We start from the raw sequence: 22796 nt of genomic DNA, 5'->3' as shown, positions 1-22796 counted from the left end.
TACTAGGTGATAGATAGGAAGATTAACAGAAGTGTGCATTTATATAAATACATTAATCCATAACAATAGAGGTATTGGCCTATGTACATATATTTATGAGGCAATACATTGAGGCTGCAGAAGGACCTTGGGCCTTGGCTCATACCTTCCCTCAATACAAGAACACTTTGCATTCTGTGATGCTCACCCCCGACCCCCATAGGATCGCTGAAGACCAAATGGGTGCATAAGCAGATGTGGCAAAGACGGAGGATGATGCTATTAAAAGATATAGTGGCTGGGGTCTTAAAGGCTTGAAGTTAAACAAGCAGCCATTCAACAGTGAAGCAACAAGCCCACATGGAAGAAGCACACCAGCTGGTGAGATCGTGAGGTGTTGAGACCGGGTAACGGTCATCAGAAAATTCATAACAAACAGTAAACAAACAAAAATTCATTGGTGATAATGGAGGGTGGTTGGAGCGGAGACTCAAAACCCATCTATGGACAATGGAACAACCCCCACAGAGGGGTCACAAGGAGGGGATGAGTCAATCAGGGTGCAGTAGAGCACCAATGGGTCACGCAGTATGCCTCTGATCCCTTTAGGCCTCGTCACCCCCTGCTATCATGATCCCAGTGCTGCTTCTCACTTTGGACTAGACAGGAGCATGTACATAGGTATAGGCAAGAGATAAAACTCACAACACATGAAACCCAGGAACAGAAATGGGAATAGAGGTACCAAAAGGGTAGGAGGAAGAGGGGGGAGAGGTGGGGAGGGAGGGGGCTACTGATCACAAAGAATAGCACATAACCACACACCCATCCAGGGGGAAGAACAGAAAACAGGGAAAGGGAGACAACGGTTGGTGTGAGATTTGAAAATAATTAACAATCTATAATCTATCAAGGGGCCACAAGGGTTGGGGTTGGGGATGAGGAGCTGATCCCAAGGGCTCAGTGGAAAGTAAATGTCTAGAAAAGAACGCTGGAATATATGTACAAATATGTCTGATACAATTGATGTATGCAGAATAACAAGAGTTGTAAGAGCCCCCAATAAAATGATCAAAAAAAGACTACTAGGAGATATAAAGATAATGATTATTTTCAATTTTAAACTCTGTAGGCAACTGTGAAAGGTTTGGGGAAAAGCTAACAGAGCAGACAGTAGGGAAGCAGACAAGAATGACAAGGGCTGGTGGGACTCCCTGAAATTCTGGCCCATGGGCATACCTGGAAGAGGCAGGCCAGCAATACTATTGCTTGGAAGTATGCAAGGAGTCACCTAACATTGTTTCTCCTTCTTTTCTTAATCTTTAGCAAAACAAGGGGATTTGAAAATAGCTTTAGATGCACTCCTAGCTGTACTCCCAAATCGGATAGACAATTTCAATTCTCTTATAACTCTATTTTCCTTCTCACCCAGGAAAAGCTCCATTATGTGCAACATCTAATGTATAAATCAGAATTTGCTTATTTATGAACATTCTTCTCTATTCCTATGTGATACTTACAATTCTTTGTTGGTCTAGAGATTTCTCATTTCCAATTAGCCAGAGTATTTTCATTGCTAGTTGCCTTTGAATTCCCAAATCATAGTTTCATAGCCAAGATTAATTAAGTCAATGACTATTTGTTTCCGAAAAGAGCCTTCAAAAGAAACTCCATGGGGGCACAAATGACATCTCTGTGGGGCCCTGCAGTGACTAGAGGCTCAAGCCAAATTAAACTGAAGCACCATCTGGCTCAGGAAGAGTGCAGATTATTATTAATAACAACAATCTTATCAGATATCATCTCACTCTCTACAACTGCTGGCAGAAGCCTTACCCATTTTTTTTGGTGTGCTATCATCTCAGCTTGTTCTTCTGTAGTCAGTACCCCATGAACCCCTTAATCAGTTGATTCCAGTCAACACCCATCATTTACTAGCACTGCACTGAAGACTAGAGATACCTAAGTAAGACACAATACTAGATATACTTACTAAGATACTAGAGATACTTGGTGAGACACGGTCCCTTCCTTTACACAGACACAACTGGTCGGTGGATGACAAAAGAACTTGAACCTTCATTCCATGCTGTATGTGTTAGGTATAATGACAGAGCTACATATATATAGTAGGAAAGTGGGAAAGGGTTCCCATCTCACCCCCTCTACAAGCTAACTGAAGTCAAGGTCTCTGTCACCAGGGAGAAACTCAGGAATACTTCTGGGATCTATTTCCTGATTTTAGACAAAGTAGGTTGGGGTATGTTCTGGCACAATAGCCACATCACTATTCATAATATTGTTTCTATAGGAAAAATTGTTAGACATCCTGTGTTAGTCACCTAATCTGGTGTCAATTTAAGGGTTAAGAGTGGGGGTAGAGTCTAGACTGTCAATCTGGAGATAGCCAATGATACTTCTGTGGGCATGGCCTTATGAGAATTCTGGGAAATCTGGAACTTCCTCCTTGGAGGCAGGAGACACCCCCCTCTCTCTCTCTGCTGCTCCCTGGGAGACATTGCAGAAGACAAGCCACATGGACACAACCAGACCTCGGGAGCCAGAGAAGCCACAGAGAGACAGGCCCTTGCTAGTGCTGAGATGTTTCCAATGACACTAGATCCAAAGACTTTCTACCCACTGGCCTGTGGTCTGCATTCGGCAGTGTCGCATGTGTTTTGTGAGTCTGAAGAGGACTTCATAGATTGATATCGGAAATATGGGCTAATATTGGACTTATGGACTTGATCTGGACTGGGCTGGGATGCTTTCTCAATGTTCAGTTGCTCTTGTATATAAATCTCTCTTTTTAATTTAATTAATCTTTTTATTGGGGCTCATACAACTCTTATCACAATCCATACATACATCAATTGAGTAAAGCACCCTTATATATTTGTTGCCCTCATCATTCTCAAAATTCACCTTCCATTGGGTTCCTGGAATCAGCTCATTTTCCTTTTTCTCCTTCCCCCTCCCTCCCCACTCCCCCCTAAATCTCTTTCTTATACACATATGTGTGTCCATGGATTTGTTTCTCTAATCTACCCAGACTAACACACATCCCAAATCACCTGTCTTATAAATGAACGCCTTGAACACAATCTATTTGAAATTGCATACCACTTCAGCATGCATACCTCTTTTCTAAGGTGTGGAAACACAGTCAGAGGACCAGGAGGTGTAGGTTAAAGACTACGGCCTAGCTCTTACCTGGTATGCTTGGAGGATGGCCTCCTCCCGGGGTGGTGCAAATGGCTAAGTGCTCAGCTACCAACTGCAAGGTTGGAGGTTTGAATCTACCCTGAGCGGCTGGGAAGAAGGTGTGGAACTATTTTGAAAAGCATCAGTCGCTGGGGCACCTTATGGAACACAGTTCTACTCTGACACACCCGTGGTCCCTGTGAATCCGAACCCACTTAACATCGACTGGTTTGGATTTTCATTTTACTTTTCTTCTCTCAGTATCAAATATTTGATCCCAGTCATTCTTAACCTTATGGGGGTGGGGGGCTTTACCAATACTATGGCATGCCATCCATTCGTCAACCCAAACGTCAGATCATAAATTACGGTTTCCCGTTTCCTGAGTCACACTCATCACCTTCCTCTTTCCAGTCATTAAACGGTTCAGGTAAATGTAAGTCTTCATTTAGAATCAAAGATAAACTCAAAACTGGTGCCTCCTGTTTTCGCCATTTACGTGATATAGGTGAGTTATGTCATTTTCTATGTGCCTCAGTTTCCTCAGGTATAAGATGGGGACAGTGTCAATTTTAGTTCATAGTTTGTGTCATTAAATAAGGCCTGGAGAAGCTGAAACACAGAAAGCTATTAAGTAAGTGTTTGATACACAAGAACTATCCAATAAAGGCTAAAATATTGCTATTGTTATTTTCATCACCACCCCCATCACCAGTTGGTCAAGAGTGAAGGAAACCAGCAGTCACTACACTTCATTTGCTCTGGCACCTTTGGTTGGCCGTTCTTCCCAGGCACGGAGCCAAATTTGGGTCACAGCTTACAAGCCACCACACGTGAGCCATTGGGAACCTCACCTTCACCAACTCATTGTATCCATACTGCACAGCTATGTGGAGAGGGGCCATCATGTTGTAGTTCCGGAGGTTGGGGTTTGCTCCTCGGCTGAGAAGAAATTGGACGCTTCTGATCTGGTTTTTGTTTGCAGCCCAGTACAAGGGAGTATTTCCATAATTGTCCATCACATTCACCTCTAGAAAAAGATACCAAAAGATACCAAAATATGACTTAGCTTCTTATCCAAGACCTCCTGACCACACTCTTCAGACTCAAGGGCCTTTGTAATAGACTGTGTCTTCTCTATTAAAAAGAAAAATACATCCTGAGTTCTTTGGAATCCTACATTGAACACCTGTGGTGGAGACATGGACCTATGACACTTACCTCATCAAAAGAGCTGTCTCCCTATCACGTGGTAAGAAATAGAACCTCTTGTTGCTCTAGGTTTTTAATCTCCAAGATGAATCTTGTGTTCGTTGTAAGGTATTGAGAGAAATTACAACAGTAAAAGCAATAACTACTTGCCAGGCACTTTAGTAGGCTCCTTAAGACAATTACTCAACCCAACCAATACGCTTGCAAAATGCCCGAACTACTGCAATCCCGATGAAAAGTCGGGGTTTATAGATGTTAAGAACCCTGCCAAGTTGACACAGCTAGTAAGGAGTTGTGTAGGTTACTTCGGCACTCCGAGATTTCTCCTAGTCCTCCGAACCTTGCGAGATCATTGGTAAATTAACATAAAAATGTCTTTAGACACCTTAGCAGAATGATGACCGCATGGCAATTGCTCAAAAAGTATTATGAAAAAATGACATGAAACTAACAAAGCATATGTTTAACAGTTGAGGTTGAGCCCCTTCACAACATGCATAGATCCCACATATTTCTACAAGCCTGTGGGCTCAACATTTAGAAAATGCCTTTTTGTCTACGACCAAACCGCGCCCAATCTCATCTGATCGCAGAAGCTAAGCAGGGTCGGGCTGGTTAGTACTTGTATGGGAGAATATGCCTTTTCATTTTGTCGCATCTTCTATCTATTGGAAAATTTATATTGCTCTCCACTTTACTGATTATATATTTATATATGTCATTTAATTCATCATATTTTATAATATAAACTATATATTTCATATATTTAAATATAAATTATATGTATATCTAAATTGTACAATATAAATTATTATTTATATATTTATAAATTAATGTGTGTCTGGGGAAGAGGAAAATTATATACCCAAAATATAACATAGGGACCACATAGGATATCTGAATGCTTTCCATTTTCCTCTTGCTTTTATTATTTATCCATTAACCTTTTTCATTCATCCAAGTTTCTCATTTCCAACAACACATATACACATTCTTTGACCATTCTCTCTGATTGTGACAAAGATTCTTCAACATTGTATTTCATGAAAAGTTTATTAAATAAGAGCTTATTCACCAATCAAAGTACTTGAATTGGCTGTTCTCTCTTTTCTGGGCTCAGTTATGCAAAGTTCATTGAGAACTTTCAGTTGTGAGTTTTACGGTTCTGGTAGCAGGGGTTCTGGTAGCAGGGGAAGGTTAACTTCTTGGCTGCTAATAAATGGTCAACTGCTCAAATCCACCAAACCCTCTGCTGGAGAAAGATCAGAAAGTCTGCTTAGGTACAGATTGCAGCCTGGGAAATCCAATTGGGCAGTCCTACTTGGTCTTACAGAGTTACTATGAGTCACAACTGACTCAACAGCCACGGGTGTTCAATGAGTATGGTGACCTTCATTCTACATTATCTCCGTGGCAATTGGTCGTTCTAGCTCATAGCTCAGTGACTTCTCCATTCATACCTGTAAGCTCAACTTTTCATCTATCACACTCTTTACTGGTGGCGTCTTCACCATCCTTGCTTGTTTTCCCCTATTTTGTGTCCTCTCATGTTGGTGCTCTACCTTTAAATACCTTTGTCATCCCATTGTAGGTCTCCTTGAAGGGTTTTCATACATTTCCAATGCTTCATCTACTTTGCGTAACAATGGCTCTGTGGGTGGGAGGACATCCATTTTATGTTTCTATTTGTTTACTGGATATTCCCTAACAGATGTCTCCTGGACTTCTCAGATTCAGTATGACCAAAGCCATTTCCACACATGGAGATGCTGGCTATTGGTAGGTGCTGTCAAGTCGTCGCAACGGAGAACGTTGACTAGAACAAAGCACCGCTTTCTCCACCAGTCTTACATTTGAGTGCACGGCAGCAGCCGTAGCATCAATGCATTTTGTCAGGGGTTCCCTCCTTTTTGCCGCTCCTCTGCTTTACCGAGCATGGTATACATTTCTAGGCTCCAGTCTCTCCCAATAGCTTCTAGAGCATCACTCTGAGTTAGAATTGACATAATGGCAGTGAGTTGAATGAAAATCTGAGCAACACTCCAAAAAACCAAACCCATTGCTAAGCCACTCTGACTCATAAAGACTCTATAGGACAGAGTATCACTGCCCTTGTGGCTTTCAGAGATGAACGTTTTATGGGTGTGCAAAGTCTCCTCTTTCTCCTGCAGAGCAGCTGGTGGATTTGAACTGCTGATCCTGTGGTTAGACACCCAACACATAACCCAGGCTCCTGAGTGAGATATGCAGGTCCCATAAAATCTGGTAATGATATTCTCTTAAGAATTACATAAGGTTACCCTTCAGCAACCTCAGGCTACTCTTTCCAATAAATCTAAAGGGATCGTGGGTCTATGGAGCATCCATTGGGACAATCAGATACCTTCACAACAGGAGTCATTGAGGATCATCTCCATCAGTTCTAGTTCACCTTCTTCTGCAGCATGATGCAATGGAGAGGCATTCATATCATCGTATCCCCGGGATCTGCATCGTTTTTTGAGGAAGCTCTGTAATCTACATGCACTTTTACCAAAAGTCACCTAGATGCACACACAAATGAAAAAACGTTATCTCCAACAAGCTTATGTAAGCATTTAAAGGGAATGGTTTCACAGTAAACAAACAAACAAGTTATCTTCATCCAAAAGGATTCATCATTGTTACAATAAGATCAATAATATTCTTGGAAAGCATTAAATGCTTATGGACGGAAAGCTGGCACCAGCAAATTCTTGGTTAGGCCCATTCAGTAAATGTGCATTTTCTAATGCCATGCCTGTAGTTTCTGTAACAATAAAGGCCTTAGGGAAAGATTTCACATGGACTTAAGGGTTGTAATCTAAGATATAAGAAGTGCAATGAAGAGACAAAGGAATTTTCTTTGCCAAGAGAAAATGTACTTGTGGTAGTTAAATAATTTCATGTCAACTTGAAGATATATAAAAGTGTAGGAGGGGCAGGGAAAGCTCAACCTGTCAATCAGGTCACAGTCTGATAGTCTGATGGTGCCTCCTTGTGGGCATGGCCTTCTCAGAAAGAGGGCCTGGAACACTGGCTCTCCCACCCTCTTCACTCTGCCTTCATCTTCCTGCTGGCACACCACTCTGAGACCTGTTGCTTCCACTGCCATTGGAGCCACACAACTTTGCTCCCACCAACCTGCGATTTTCCTGCAGTTTGCATCAGTGCATGTGGCTGCGTGAGTCTAGGGAGGAACTTATGGACTAATATCAGATTTATGGACTTGAGTTGGATTGGGTTGGAATATTTTCTCAATATAAAATTACTTCTTGATATAAAACTCTTTCTTGTACATAGGTGTCACTGGATTTGTTTCTCCGTCAACCTGGCCTCACACAGTCATTAAATTCGGGATGAGGAATTAAGGTAAGATAAAAGAGTCTTTGTTGGGACCAATATGGAGAGTAGCCATACTAGGAGGGGAAGGTGAAGGTGGGGGATGAAGAGGGAACTGATCACAATGACCTACCTATAACCCCCTCACAGGGGGATGGACAACGCACAAGGGGGTAAAGGGAGACTTTTGGCAGTGTAAGACATTAAAAAATAACAATAATTTATAATTATCAAGGGTTCATGAGGAAGGGAAGGGGAGGGAAGGGGAAAAATGAGGAGCTGATATCAAGGGCTCAAGTAGAAAGAAAATACTTTGAAAATGATGATGGCAACATGTGTACAAATATGCTTGTCACAATGGATGGATGGATACATTGTGATAAGAGTTGTATGAGCTCTCAATAAAATTATTTATATAAAAAGGAGGGTCTTTGTAACTGCAAGAATGATTAAATACAGGGATTTAAATAACTGTCCTCTTTGGCCTGCCAGCCTACAATCTAACCCCATATTCCACTGTATATCATACTACAAAACACCCACATGTTATTTGCTTTATCAGTAGTTTAAAATGACTGTCCAATCCCCAAGGAATTACTCCTCCTCAGGCTCCTGGGATTCTGTGGGATGTAAAAAGACTTTTTTCCAGCTTTTTCTCCTCCAAAGATATGTCAAACCCAAGAGGCTGTTTTCCAGCACATTGGTGGGAGGTCAGATGCTTAAATGCGTCCCCCACCACTTCCCCTCACTATCATGATCCCAATTCTAACTTATACATCCGGCTAGACAAGAGGATGTACACTGGTACAGATAAGAAGTGGAAACACAGGGAATCCAGGACAGACGATCCCTTAAGGACCAGTGCTGAGTGGAGGTCCTTCAGGACCAGGAGTGTGGTGGGAGGGTGGGGTAGAAAGGGGGAGCCGATTACAGGGATCTACATATCACCTCCTCCCTGGGGGACAGACAACCGAAAAGTGGGTGAAGGGAGATGTCTGACAGTGTAAGATATGACAAAATAATTTATAAATTATCAAGGGTTCATGTGGGAGGAAGGAGTGGGGAGAAGGGGGGAAATGAGGAGCTGATGCCAAGGGCTTAAGTGGAGAGCAAATGTTTTGAGAATGATGAGGGCAATGAATGTCCAAATGTGCTTTACACAATTGATGTATGTATGGATTGTGATAAGAGTTGTATGAACCCCTAATAAAATTATTTTTTTAAATTATCCCTGAAGGCATTCAGCCATGCAAAGCAATCAGACTACTGTCTGGTCCACTGTAGGGTGGGGCTCACACCCTATTGATAAGATAGAGATTGTTTCCCTGCAGAGCTTAGAACAGGTCAAATCTGCTCAGTGACACCCAAAGTTAGGCTGCCATCCTGAATCTAGGATCCACCCATCTTGTCACAGGCGTACCCCCAATCCCTCCCTTTCCTATTGTATGTATACCCTTATATCCCCCCCTTTCATTACTATATTACTTATAGTACAACCCCTTCCTGTGACGTATGTCTTTACCTGTAATCAGAGGGCTTGCATGTCCCCAAAAAGATACATGAGCCTTGGTTAGAAATAAATTGCTCTCTCTCCTGCCATTCCCAACTTCCACATCCCCACGTGGCCCACCAAGCGGGGCTGAGGTGAGCATGCTACTGTGAAATGTGTCTGACTCCTTCATTTTCCTTTCTCTCTTGTCTCTCTTACTCGCTATGACTTTACTGTAATCTTTACATATTATCACTGTACAACTTTGCCTGCCAGGCCTGTGATGATTTGTTAGAGGCTGTCTCCCCTGACAGGATTCTCCTTGACCACTGGGGTCAGGACCATCTCCTCCCTCCTCTTTGTACGTGCTAAAATCCAGCCAACTAACAAACGAAACACACTGCCATCAGATGGATTTCAACTCACAGTGGCTGTAAAAGACACCGAATACCTAACTGGCCCAGTAGGTCTCTGAGATTGCGAATCTTCCCAGGAGCAGAAAGCTTCATCTTTTTCCCAGAGGGTGGCCGGAGGGGTCTAATGGCTTCCTTTGTAGTTAGTAGACCAATATGTAACACATGAGGCCACTAGGGCTCTCTGTACACAACCTTTCATATTAATGTACCTATAGTCAGGGAATATGCACATTAGCCCTGCAGCACTGAAAAGTTACATATTCCGGAGAGGCACACAATGAGCAGCAGTCAGAACGGGGGTGGGGGGGGATGTGGAATATGTAGTAAACTCACCATCCACACAGATGCCCACTGTCTACTGGGGTAGGGAGGAATAGAAGATTTTTGGAGAGCTCACCTGCTTCTGCCACGTCTCTTCTCCTTTATTATACCTGAAGAGGATGTGTCATGGGTGACACGAGTTTCCTCCTTATGAAATGTTGAGGTGGTAGAAGTTCACATTCTGTTCTTAACTTATTTTCACAAGATAATGAGGAATTCCCAAATAAGACTTCTCTCTCTCTCTCTCTCTCTTGAAAAACTCATGTCCTAAATGGAGTTAACTTGTTAAAGATTAATTTTAAAAAATCAGTTTGCGTGAGGTTATCGGTTATCATAACAAACAAAACCCACAAAGGCCTTCATGGCTTAGGTTATAAAGCCTCCTCTCATATTGCCTTGCATTATTATTTAAATTTCTCTAAATATTTTGGCTCAAAAAGTATGGAATACCCTTCCTGAAATTAGCTCAGGCACCCTCTTTAATATCTTTATAACTGGCATTGTAACTCCCTACTCAGTTGCTTAAAAGTCTTAATATGTGTTGCATACATACAATTTAGAACATTCAAGATCACTTATAGTAATACTTACTCATATTTAAACTAGGAGATAAAGGTTTTATTAAAGTTACTTCTAGAATTCCTGATTATATTTTCATGTGAATATTTAGGTCTGGTCAATAAATGTGAGTGGCAGACCTTATGCGACTGCCAACATGATTCCATTGTTCAGACACGGTTTAGAGCACACATCCATTTAGACATGGCAGAAATGAAGAAGGGGTTCCACTCTTTGGTTACCAAAGATAAGGACAAAGCCAATGGGATAATTGAAGTTTTGGTCCAAAACTAAAGCTGAAACCAAATTCCAGCACGGTCTAAATGGGACCCAAATGGCCTATTCCAAAAGACATGCTCTTGCAGCACATGCTGGGTTCTCTGTGCGCACCAGGCTTATATTTTCTGAACAACTAGTAGCTTCCGTGAATTCAGCCTATGATGATAAACAAACTTACATATCCAGTCATAAATGAGATATGAGTTGCTGACAAAAAATAGTCTCTTTCTCAATGTCTCACCCTATCAAAGGAAGTGTTTTTATTTGAGTGCGTTTGAAAGCATTTTAGCACTTGAATTTGATATGTTCTTAGGGATATACTAAAGGGATCATGCTGTTCATCTCCGAGTGCAACAAAGAACAATTTATAGACCTGTTCAGGAATATGCTGTCAGCACAAACCCAATTACACATGCTCTCAGAGCAAGTGCTGGCTTCTGAGGCCCACAGGTGTACTACTGAATCCACAGTGACAAAAGCCGCAACTGGATGCTTTTTCTAAGCTTCAGCGATGTGTTAAAGAAGTCTCAATTATCTGAATTCAGTACTTGCCATGTCAAATCAGACTGAAGAGACTTTGAGCGTGCGTCCCATGTTGTCTGCTCTGAAAGTAACCTGAGGGAGTCTTTTAGACAGATTAACATATCCACTCCAGGTACATTCCCGGGGCTGCAGAGGCACTTCAGATTATTTTGAATGTTTGAACTAGATGGTTCTTTGTTTCTACATATCTCATCTTTTCAGTTGCTTTTGCTAATATTCCTGAGATAGTGGGGGAGGTAGGGGATGCAAAAGAAATCCCAAGAGTTCAGAACTCTCCAATGTTATACATGTTGCTTTGTAATTAGTCCCTCCATTGGGATTTCTACAGGATCATCCTGGAATTATTATTGCAGTTAATAAAACACATCATTATGTCCATCTGAAAGCGCTGCTGTAACTGCTTAAAACACCACATAACAAAGAGCTGTATTTGCCTTGGGCAATAAAACTAATGACAAACAAAAAGATGTTGAAAGAAAATTTGAGGTCCTGTGCTGCAATATTCCTTCAGTAAGTGTTATGGGAAGCAAAACCATGCCAGTAAGGAAAAGCAGTGTCTACTTCTATGGTCTGGTTTCGAAAGTTCAATATCTCTTCCTGTTACACTCTTGTTTATATTTTTCTTAAATAGTGACAAGGACACTGTCTTCATGTATGAAACCCAGTCGTGACTTACGTCTTTAGATTAAGCCAAAAAGTCTTCATTAAAAGGTTTATATTATGGAGAAAAATGTTGATGTTCAACTTGAAGGACCTTGCCTTGGGAGGGGCGGCTCGTTTGTGTGTGTGACCTACTAGACCCACTGACTGAGACACATGACTGGTGACAGGGCCAAGGAGTTCGCTCCATGCAGAGGGAAATTTGGAGATTTCTACCAACATTAAAATATCAAATTAATTGATCTCGCTAGGAATTGACCATACAGATATGCCCAGAGTATACAGATAAGCAGAGACAACACTTTGACCCTCATGGAATGTGTCTATCCCTGTCTAAATGATAGTGATATGATCACACAGTGGGAGACTGCTAAAAACAAGGAGGTGAATCACAGGTACTGTTTTGAAAAGCACTCGAAAGAATGTTTTGTGTGTAAATCAAAGTGAAAAAGACCTTTCCTTTACATGTTAACAATTTTTTTGCATGTTAACATTTTTTGTGAATAAAAAAACCCTAGATGTGTGTGTATTTGTGTATTAATGTAAGCACCCGCCAAAGCATGTAAACTTCTACTGTGGAAAAAGATTTGTGGCCAGGAGTTAGGGGGAATCCCTTCAAAGATGTTTTAATGCTTGTAAGAGTTCCTGGATTCTGGAGGGGCATGTGAGTAGGGGACCAGATGCTTAAGCACTGCACTTACTGATCCAAAAGGCTGAGCGAGGTGGGCTTTACTAACTGCGGCGAAAGAGAACTAACTTCTCAGCAACAGAACCACTCTGTTTGACACACATGTGGCTGCCATGAACCAGAAGCTACTCAACACAGCTGCTTTGTTGGTTTGATGTTGACAAAGTTTCCTGACCTAAAAGGGACAACCAGCCTGGACATATTGCAAATATTACCCTGCGAGGGAAGAAGGTAACGGATGCACAGGGATTGTTGAAGAGGAATAGAAGTTGAGTGGGAATAGGAACTTATGTAACCTGTCTCTGAAAGCACAGTATGAGAGACCATCAGAGAGAGCAAGAGAGCTGTCTTCCTGCCGACAGTCTGCAAGTACCCGGTGAGCCAGTGGTGGAGTTCTGAGCATACCAACACTCAGTCCACTCCCTCTGCAGCCTGTTGGTAGCTAGGGCTGCCTTTAGGTCAGGGGGGCCCAGGTCTCACACACAAAATAGATGCATGCAGGTTGTCCCTAAGGAGTTCCCTGAAGACACCTATCTGGCTTCAAAGGGCCTCCACATAGTCTTTCCTGACCCCTCACTGTGGAGGAATTTGCAGGTGCTGCCTGTGTTCAAGCTCGGGCTGCTGTGTTTATCTCCTCTCTCTCTCTCTCTCTCTCTCTCTCTCTCTCTCTCTCTCTCTCTCTCTCTCTCTCTCTCTCTCTCTCTCTCCCTCTCCCTCTCCCTCTCCCTCTCCCTCTCCCTCTCCCTCTCCCTCTCCCTCTCCCTCTCCCTCTCCCTCTCCCTCTCCGTCTGTCTGTCTGTCTGTCTGTCTGTCTCTTTTGCAGGTGGGGTGTGTGTGTGGGTGTGTGTGTGTGTGTGTGCGCGATGTCCTTTTCAAAGCATTCCCTGTAATATCTCATTGCAAACGTTTGTTTCTGTGTATCGCTTCTAGGAGCGTATTTCAGTGTACCTGTTTCATGCGTCTAAAGTTCCAGACACAACCCTTGAACTAGTACATTCTAAATAAAATCTATAAAAAAATCATCCAAGTGAAACAACACCCGCTGCAAAAGTGTCTTGATTTTAGGCAATTGCCCGCTTCTGCCACCTCCTGAAGGTACTTGGGGGGGCTACTTTGGGGCAGGTTTCCTGCAATTGTGGACACCCACCCAAGAGCAAACCAGGTAAGACAGGACCACGAAAACACAAAATGACAAAGCATACCGTGCGGTCTTTGGCCTCCCAGGATACCCACATTTTGAAGTCATCCCCTGTTCTATTAGCACCCCCCAAACAAGCGCCAGCCCCCCCTCCCCCCAGCCTCTCCGAGCTTCCCACCGTCCCCTCCAGGGACTGCTAACAAGGAAAGCTCAAATCAAAGTCCAGGACCCAGTTGAGAACTGGCCCCCACCCGGCTGTGCCCCATCATGATCGCAGATTGTCCCAGTACCTTAAAGGAGTCCTTGCTGTCGTCCATGTCGTCCTCCACACCCTCGTAGACGCCCCCCTGGGGCTGCTTCTCTCCAGAGCGCAGCATCTTCCTCAGGCTGCTCTTCATCGGCCCCACCCTGTAGGCCACCTGGTGCAGCTGCGCCCCGTGGACGCCGTCACCTGCAGGGAGAGGGCTCTGTGAGCCAGCCGCTGTCACCTGGCCTCACAGTGGCCCAAGCAGCTGAGATGGGACCGCCTTCTGCGGGACCACGCCCCGAGTCCCAGCCCGGAGCTTCCCAGCACCTCTGAGTCCTGGGCCCGCGAACAACTTACTCTGAAGGAGGCTGGGGGAACTTGGGAAGAGAGTGGAGCCTCGGGATTCTTATAGCACAAAACGCCAGGCGGGGGCGCCCGGAGAAGGCAGGGACAGAGGCCACGTCCTCAGGGTCAGGAGGTGGCCCCGCTGCTTGCTGCATCTGCCAAGGGCTGACCCTTGCAGAAAGCACTTGCCTGTAGGCTTCCTGACTCCAGCAGGGTTCCTCCTCAAGTCCAGTAGACAAGTTCAAGTTTGTGTGTGTGTGTGTGTGTGTGTGTGTCTAAAGACATCCCTCCTTCTCCACCTTTGCCTTATCCTCCACCCCCAATCTGCAGACCCTGACTGTGTGTGTGTGAGTGAGAGAGAGAGAGAGAGAGACAGACTCTTTGTTTGGAATTTTAGGTGTTGATACTTTTCTTTTTTGTTGTTGATACTTTTCTATATGAGCCAGAATTTAGGATTTCTTTAAGTTGGAATGCACTTGTGGCAGTGTGTTCAGTTTGCTGGCTTGTTTTCCAAGTCTTTAAAAGAAGTACTCAAGTCTCGCCTGATTTAAGGGGCTAGATTAAGGCCCTTTGAATCAGGGGACCCATTTCCTGTGGCTAACAATATTAATCCTCCTTATTGCTTATGTCTTAGAATGACTGCTAGGAAGGATAGTTAAGTCCAAGCCATTTTTGACTGACCTTAGCTTGCTTACATTCAGCTTCGGTTGAAAGGCTTATCTTCATGGACTGGCACTGAGTTTATTACTTCACTTAGAATCGAAAAAAGATAGCTCCCCCCTCAGTTGGAGACACTAGTTTTAAGCTTCCAGACATTTACCTAGGCAGAGGAGCCTCCCAGACTGTTGTACTACATGTAAGCTTTGTGCGAAACCCAAACCAGACTCCGTGCCATTGAGCGATGCCGACTCACAGCAACCCTATAGGACAAGATGAAACTGCCCTTGTGAGTTTCTGAAACTGTAACACTGTGGGAGTAGAAAATTCCATCTTTCTCCCAAGGGCCAGCTGATGGTTCCAAGCAGCTGCCTTTGTGGTTATCAGCCCAATGCATAACCACACCTTTTCAAGGCTGGTTGTACTTCACACAGGCCAAAGCTTTGCCCATTAAGGTGTAGAACTTTGCCTACAATAAAAGGAAATATATCAATAACACTAAGTTAGCATGTGGCAGCCACCGTCCAATGCTTTCAACCAAGGGACCCATCGTTTGGAATGATATCAGATAATATTCTATTGTGGACCCTAGGGCTTTCATTGATTGTTTTCAAAAGTAGACTGCCAGACCTTTCTTCCTAGTCTAACTTAGTCTGGAAGCTTTGATGAAACTTGTCCAGTAGGACTGATTCTGCTCACATTTGAGATATCACTGGCAGAACTTACATAAAACCCTCAAGCAACCATCGTACAACAAACAGATGGTTTAAAGTCCTGAATTGGGTCATGTTCACTTTATGATCTGTAGCAATTAACAGTCAATAAAGGTGTTGGACTCTACAGGACTGAATTCCAGGGTACATAGAGTAGTCATGGAGAAGACTGGTAGCACAATGGTTTGGTCATTGAGAGGCTAACGGAAGAATCAGCAGTGTGAATCCACTAGCCACTCCAAGGGAGAAAGATGAGGCTCCTATATATACAGCCTGAGGAACTCTATGGAGGAATTTTACTCTGTCCTATAGGGTTGCTGTGAGTTGAAATTGACTTCTAGGCAAATTGTTTGTTTTTGTTCTTATTTATGATGACATTCAAAAACTCTGGGGAGCTCTCATAAACATCTTCTAATCACCATAGCAAATTGCCTTCATTCCCACCATGGAATGTAATTCTTTGTAAGGATACTATTGACATTATCACACATCTATCTACCGAAAGATAGGTGAAGGATACAGATCAGATGTACAACTTCACCACTTACACATTTTCACCATCAGCATCATTGTTTCGGGGATACAGAACAGAGATTAGCTGCAGCCCCTGTCATTACTTAAGTAGGTAAAGGACTTGGAAAACCCAGTAATGAAAAAAATTAGCAGTGTGGGAAAGACAATAACTTTAATTGAGCCACTATTTTGCTTAGTGTTTGATATGAACATCTGACTCACAGTAATCCTATAGAACAGAGTAGAACTGCTACACAGGGTTTCCTAAAGAGGATATCTTTGCAAGAACAGAAAGGCTCATCTTTCTCCCTCAGAGTACCTGGTGGGTTTGAACTGCCCACCTTGTGGCTAGCAGCTCAACACTTGACCCACTGGACTACCAGGGATCCTTGACACTATGCCTTCATTTGAAAATGGAATGCCTTATAAGTATATTAAAAGTCTGTGTGTATTCTTACCCCCCATGAATTTGATCATTGAAGATATGGGTGCTGTAGCAGAGTGTGGTGAAGATAGCAGAGGGTACCCACCTATCAGAAAGAATATAGTGGCCGGAGTCTTAAAGGCTTGTCTTAAAACAAGCAGCCATCTAAACGGAACATTGACTAAGTACACATGGAAGAAGCACACCAGCTTGTATGATCCAAGAATTGTAAGCAATAAAATCCAAACCTGGAGGAAGGAATGGTATTATAACTTCAATGCTGAGCAACGAGTTGCAAGAAGGATTCAGATGACAATGAAAACACCAAACCCATTTGCAAGGTCACCCCTCCTCAACCCCATCCAGATTAAGCCCCTGGTGAACACCCTCTGTCTGTGGACCTGAGATGGGAAAGGCCTTGTCATAAGACAGAGTGCTGTTCAGTGTCAATTACTGCTTTTGGAGTTAGGTCAAAATGTGACACCATGTCATTGATCTCCCTCTTGGCCCAGTGCATAATTGCTCTAGATCAGTGGTTCTCAACCTTCCTAATGCCATGACCCTTTCATACAGTTCCTTAGGTTGTGGTGACCCCTCCAAACATAAAATTATTTTTGTTGCTACTTCATAACTATAAGTTTGCTTCTGTTATGACTCGGACAACCCCTGTGAAAGGGTCATTTGACCTCTAAGGTGGCCGTGACCCACAGGTTGAGAACTACTCTCTAAATTTTAATATTTTCTTCTGTGTAATTGCTCAAAGTTTTTCTTTGTTTAACTGTGTCATTGTTGTTGGGCAGTTTGCTTGGATTCATATTTATTTTGTATGATTTTATGTATATGAGACCCAGATGGACAAACCTTATGGGACGATAACTGGATCAACCGATTTAAAGGGACATGGCAGGGAGGCTAGTGAGACATGCGGAGCTAGCAACAAGGAGTATAAGGAAGAAGAAATGTCATAGAATTGATTGTGATGATGGTCACAGCACTTTTATGAATGTGATGGAAGTTTATGATATGTGAATTATGTCTGTTAAATTGCTAAAAATAAATAAGCTGGAAAAATATGTTTGTATGGGTTAGTGTGGTTGACTAAAACCAACTGCTTTTGTCCTAACACTTAACCGAACCAGGACACTGAAGTAGATATAAAGGGACTCCAGAGGAGTCTCAAAGGGCCATTTTGGAAGCCGGGAGAGAGGCGTGTCATGACAGCAAGCATCAGAGCGTACCAGGACCCAGCAACTGCAGTGTCATAAGAGAATGAGGTGGGCGGTCCCACAAAGTCATAACCCTTCTTTTGTGATTTTCCTTGGTATGAAATATCAAGGCAGAATCTTGCAGAATGATACCTTCTGCATTCTTCCAGCAGCATCCCACCCACATTTCCTACAATGTATGTACTTTTAAGCTTCCTGCTTTAATATTGAAAGACACAGATGACTATTTTTTTATACATGTGAATGTTTTCTGCTTTCTGGGTTTTATAGATTAATTTTTCATCTTATCTTTTTCTGGTTTTTTTAGGTACTTTTCAAACTCTGTACCTAGGGCTTCTCAGGATTTATTATCACTATTTCTTATTAATGATTAAGTGATTCCCTATACTTAAAAACCTCTCTTTCATGGGCAGGTCTTCATTTATAAAATGATTACAAAATGGTCTCAAGCTGCTTAATGCAGACAGGAACAAGATTGTATCTAGTCATTTACATCAATTGGTATCTTAGTCTCTGAAGTTTAATTATTGATGCATAGCAATAAAATGCCATCTCAAAGTGGGGATAATTATTCAAGAAAGTGACTCTTAATAGAAAGTTCTCGAACCTGATTTTTATCACCAAATTGCTTTTTGACACTACACAAAGCTTTATTCAAGAAAATGGAAAGTAATGATGAATGTAATTTTATTTTCATTCTCTAGAAAATAAGAATAATTGAACACAATAAATCTTAAAAACATATAACAAAAATTATTTGTATTTTGTTTATTAAGTCTAAGAAACTTTTTTTCCGTTAACCAATTCATAGCAAAAATGTCACTTACAAAGTTTGTATTAATCAAAATATTAATACTTAAACTGACAGTAAGTCATCCTAACTCAAACGCTTTAATGCAGTAATACGATGAATAAACAGTGAGATTCAGACTCACAACAGCCCTGTAGGATGGAATGGAACTCCCCCAGTGGGTTATCCTTATGGGAGTATAAAGACTTGTGTTTCTCTCTTAGAGAGGCTGGTAGTCTGGGCATGCTGGCCTTGTTCATGACGCCATGCAGCAGGGTTTCACAATCAAAGCAAACAAGAGACTCAGGATTCTAGAGTGGATTCCGAATTCAGGAGGCTCTCAAATACCCAAAAAAATCAAACTCACTGCCACTGTGTCAATGGTGTCCCTTTAGGACTGGGTAGAACTGTCCCTGTGAGTTTTGAGACTGTAACTGTTTAGGGGAGTAGAAAGTCCCTTCCTTAGAGCCTAATAAATCCACTACGCAATAGAGAAAATGTGATACATACATACATATATATTCCACTCATAAGTAGTGCATTGTTTGATGACTCTTTGCAAACTCATATAATTGCGCAAGAATCACCACAGTCCAATTTAGAATACTTGTAATAATCCTGAAGGAGTCCTGGTAGCATAATAGCTACGCATTGGGCTGCTAACTGTAAGCTCAGGAGTTTGAAACCACCAGCCACAGTGCAGAGGAAAAGCAGGCTTTCGACTCTGGTAGAGAGTTAGTCTCAGAAACATACTGGGACACTTCCACCCTGTCCTACAGGGTCCCCATGAGTCAGAATTTACTCCGTGGCAGTGAGTTTGGTTTTGCACAAATAATCCAAAAATCCCATTGACCAGTGAGGGTTACAACCTTACCCAGTGCCTCAACTCTAAAAAATACTGAAATTTTTTGTCTCTGTAGTTTTGCCTTATTTAAAAATTTCAGAAACATGGACATATACACTCTATATAGTAAGTAGGCCTTTATGTCTGTTTTCTTGTGCTAAACAGGAGGCATTTGAAATTCATCTGTTTTGTAGTTTGTCTTAGCAACCTTGTTTCCTGCAGTTACTGAGATCATCCTTTGGGCTTTCTCATTCTATATCTTTATTAATTATTTTCTAATATTAAACCAACCTCAAGTGTGGCTGGCTTCAGTTTGCTACAGTTTTGTTAAAATATTTGTTTGTTAATAAGATATTTGTCCATAGTTCTCGGTGTGTCTTTGTCTTGTTTCATGTCAGTACAAAATAGTGACTTCACCAAACAAATTACTAATTTTATTACATGAAAGATTTTGTATAGGATCAATATTATTTCTTCCTAAGATGTTGGAATCAACTCAATATCAATGAAAAAATGTTTGATAGAATTCACCAGTGAAACCTTCCAAAACTGACCCAAAACAATATTTAATTACAAATCTAATTACTTTAATTCTTCATAGATCTTTTTGTTATTGTTGTATGTATTTTTTGAGTCAATTTTAGAAAGTTATGCCTTACAGAAAATTTCCCATTTAATCTAATTTATCTATTGTGTACACTAAATTGCTTGTAAAATTTCTTTATAATTATAAAATTATATAATTATAAAATTTCTTTATAATCCTTTTTAATTCCTGTAGCATCTATAATGATGTACCTTCTTTGGTAATTTGGGCCTTCTTATTGGATATAAATTTTGTTGAACAAGGTTTTGATTTTCTTGATATTTCTCTTATAATTTCTACTTTCTGTTTTTCCTTCCCTCTCCCGCCCCCCCCCCCAGTGTTTTCTCCTTCTGTTTCCCCCTCTGGACTGCTAAAAGAAGTCAGTGGTTCAAACTAACTCACTCTACAGAAGAAAGATGCATCCGTGTAATTCTGTAAAGAATTATAGTTTGCAAAACCTGCAGAGCAGTTTTGTCTGTCATATAGGGCTGCTATTAGTTTGAATCAACTAGATATCAATGGATTTTGTTTTTGTTTCTATTTATCTGATTTTCCATTCTTTTCCTACAAACTTGAAGTGGAAACTTGGGTTTGTGAACTTAGATCTTTCTTCCTTCTAATATCGCCACTAAATTTATAAAGTGCTTTCTAAACACTGCTGTAGATGCATCCCATGAATTTTGTTATGCTGTATTCTCACTTGTGATTTCTTCATTGAATCAAAGTTCTTTTAAAAAGTGTTCTGGCTGACTTCTAAATATGTTTGATATCCCTAAGTGTCTTTTTCTTTGATTTTTTGTTTTCTTCTTCTTCTTCTTCTTCTTCTTCTTCTTCTTCTTCTTCTTCTTCTTCTTCTTCTTCTTCTTCTTCTTCTTCTTCTTCTTCTTCTTCTTCTTTAATTTACACCAATTGTGGTTAGAGAATATACTTAATATGATTTCAATTGGTGAAATTTAAATGTGAGCTTACTGAAACTTGTGTTATGGACTGACATATGGCCTGTCCTTGATATTGCTCCATATGCACTAGAAAATAGTATGTGTTCTGCTTCTTTTGGTGGAGTTTCTAAAACTGGTGGGCTAACTTGGTTAATCGTGTCCAAGTATTTTATATTCTTACTGATGCTCTGCCTAGTCTACCTCTGAGAGGAGTGTTATAATATCCACTTATAATTGTTGGGGCCTTTATTCCGCCCTTTGTTCTCTCATGACCCCACAGAGATAGGTTCTCTCTGGCAGCAAAGCTCCTGGTGTTGATGGCCAGCCCTACCTTATTATAGGAACCATTTTTGCTGATCTATTAGGAGGACAGTAAAGAGAGGTGAATATTAAAACACTCCCAATCAGAGGACTCCCACTTCCTACCTAAAGCTCTAACAGGTTTTCAAGAGAAAACGCTTCCGCATTTGCTAGCTACTTTGAGTCCTTGCAAGAGATCCAAAAAGTATTTTGGAACACTCTTTCCCACTCTTTCTTTAAGCTTTCTGTTTGTGTGGAAAGGAAATCTCTACATACTCCTAAAGTTCAATGTTGTTTTTTTGAATCACATTTTGCAAATATTACTATTAATGCAAATAAGGTGTCTGGAATCCTTTTGCAGGTAGGACTATGCAAATGAAGTGCAGGGACTGCCAAACAAGGGATTGGTCAGTTTCACAATCCTATTAGGCTTAAAAAGATCAATCCCAAGGATTAGTACAGGGAACCTCACTGCCATCAAGAAGAGGCAGGAGTGGAGCATGACACGTGGGCCCATCCCTCTGTGTTGAGACCACTCGTCTCAATAGACGGGGAGGACTGGAACATTGGAGAGGTCAAGGAGCCATGCAAGCACAACAGAATCCAGCACAGAGAAATGGTAGCAATAAACCAAGGAGAGGGGCACTGAACAGCCGGGGTGAGCTTAACACTCCACGAAGGAGAGCGGCTACAGTGGGTATGCCACCCCCCTGAATGAGAGGTCTTTGAGCAAAGGGGTTTCTTAACCGAGTTAAAAGCTTTGTAAAACTTACCCGAACAGGGTAGGGGCCAGGCTCAAATGGAGCGGAGGCTGAGAAAGGAAGTCTGAGTGGTAACTTGGTATTTCTTTAAAAATCTCATACACGTGAATATGATCTATGAATATGACCATTGCAATAAAGTAGGAAACCTGAAAGAGGCATAGTAAATGTTATAGAAGGCAGAGCTGATATGAGAAATGGCAAAAAGACAAGAGAGAAGAGGTCTTCTACCTGACCTCCATCTCACAGGAATTAGCTTTGGGGTGATGCTAACAGTGATTCTCCCACCTCCTAATTAGAGGTGGTCTGATGCCACCCATCATCTTACACTCTTCTGTACATTAAATTGGTTCTGTTGTGTTTATGTGGGAGGGGCCCAAGGTGCCACTGGGAAGAATGTGCTTCATCTTCTTTTCTAGACACAGCATCCCTCTCCCTCTTTCTGGAACCCATTATACTTTAGCAAACAGGCAAACTGTACTGCGGCCTGATGCTTAGCCCAAATCCGAGAGGGCAGAGGTGTTCACTGGCTCAGCTCTGATTGTGACTTCTCCGTTAGGAATGGTGGTGATGAGACCTCCAGGAATCCCTCTGTACAGTTGTGG

At 41.9% G+C, this 22796-nt stretch overlaps 1 protein-coding gene across 1 annotated transcript in view; it reads right to left on the bottom strand.

Moving 5' to 3' along the window:
• Positions 1–14245, bottom strand: part of TRPA1 (transient receptor potential cation channel subfamily A member 1) — a 54069-nt gene extending 39824 nt beyond the window's left edge. The window contains exons 1-3 of the mRNA XM_075550837.1: positions 14138–14245; positions 6779–6938; positions 4038–4213 (exon numbers count right to left, since the gene is read on the bottom strand). Of these exons, the coding sequence (XP_075406952.1) occupies positions 4038–4213; positions 6779–6938; positions 14138–14245 (444 nt within the window). The remainder of the gene's footprint in view (positions 1–4037; positions 4214–6778; positions 6939–14137) is intronic.
• Between the last annotated feature and the right edge of the window lie 8551 nt (positions 14246–22796).

The sequence above is a fragment of the Tenrec ecaudatus genome, chromosome 5 (genome assembly GCF_050624435.1).
Source record: "Tenrec ecaudatus isolate mTenEca1 chromosome 5, mTenEca1.hap1, whole genome shotgun sequence".
Classification (NCBI taxonomy): domain Eukaryota; kingdom Metazoa; phylum Chordata; class Mammalia; order Afrosoricida; family Tenrecidae; genus Tenrec; species Tenrec ecaudatus.
This window is presented reverse-complemented; position numbering and strand designations above follow the sequence as displayed.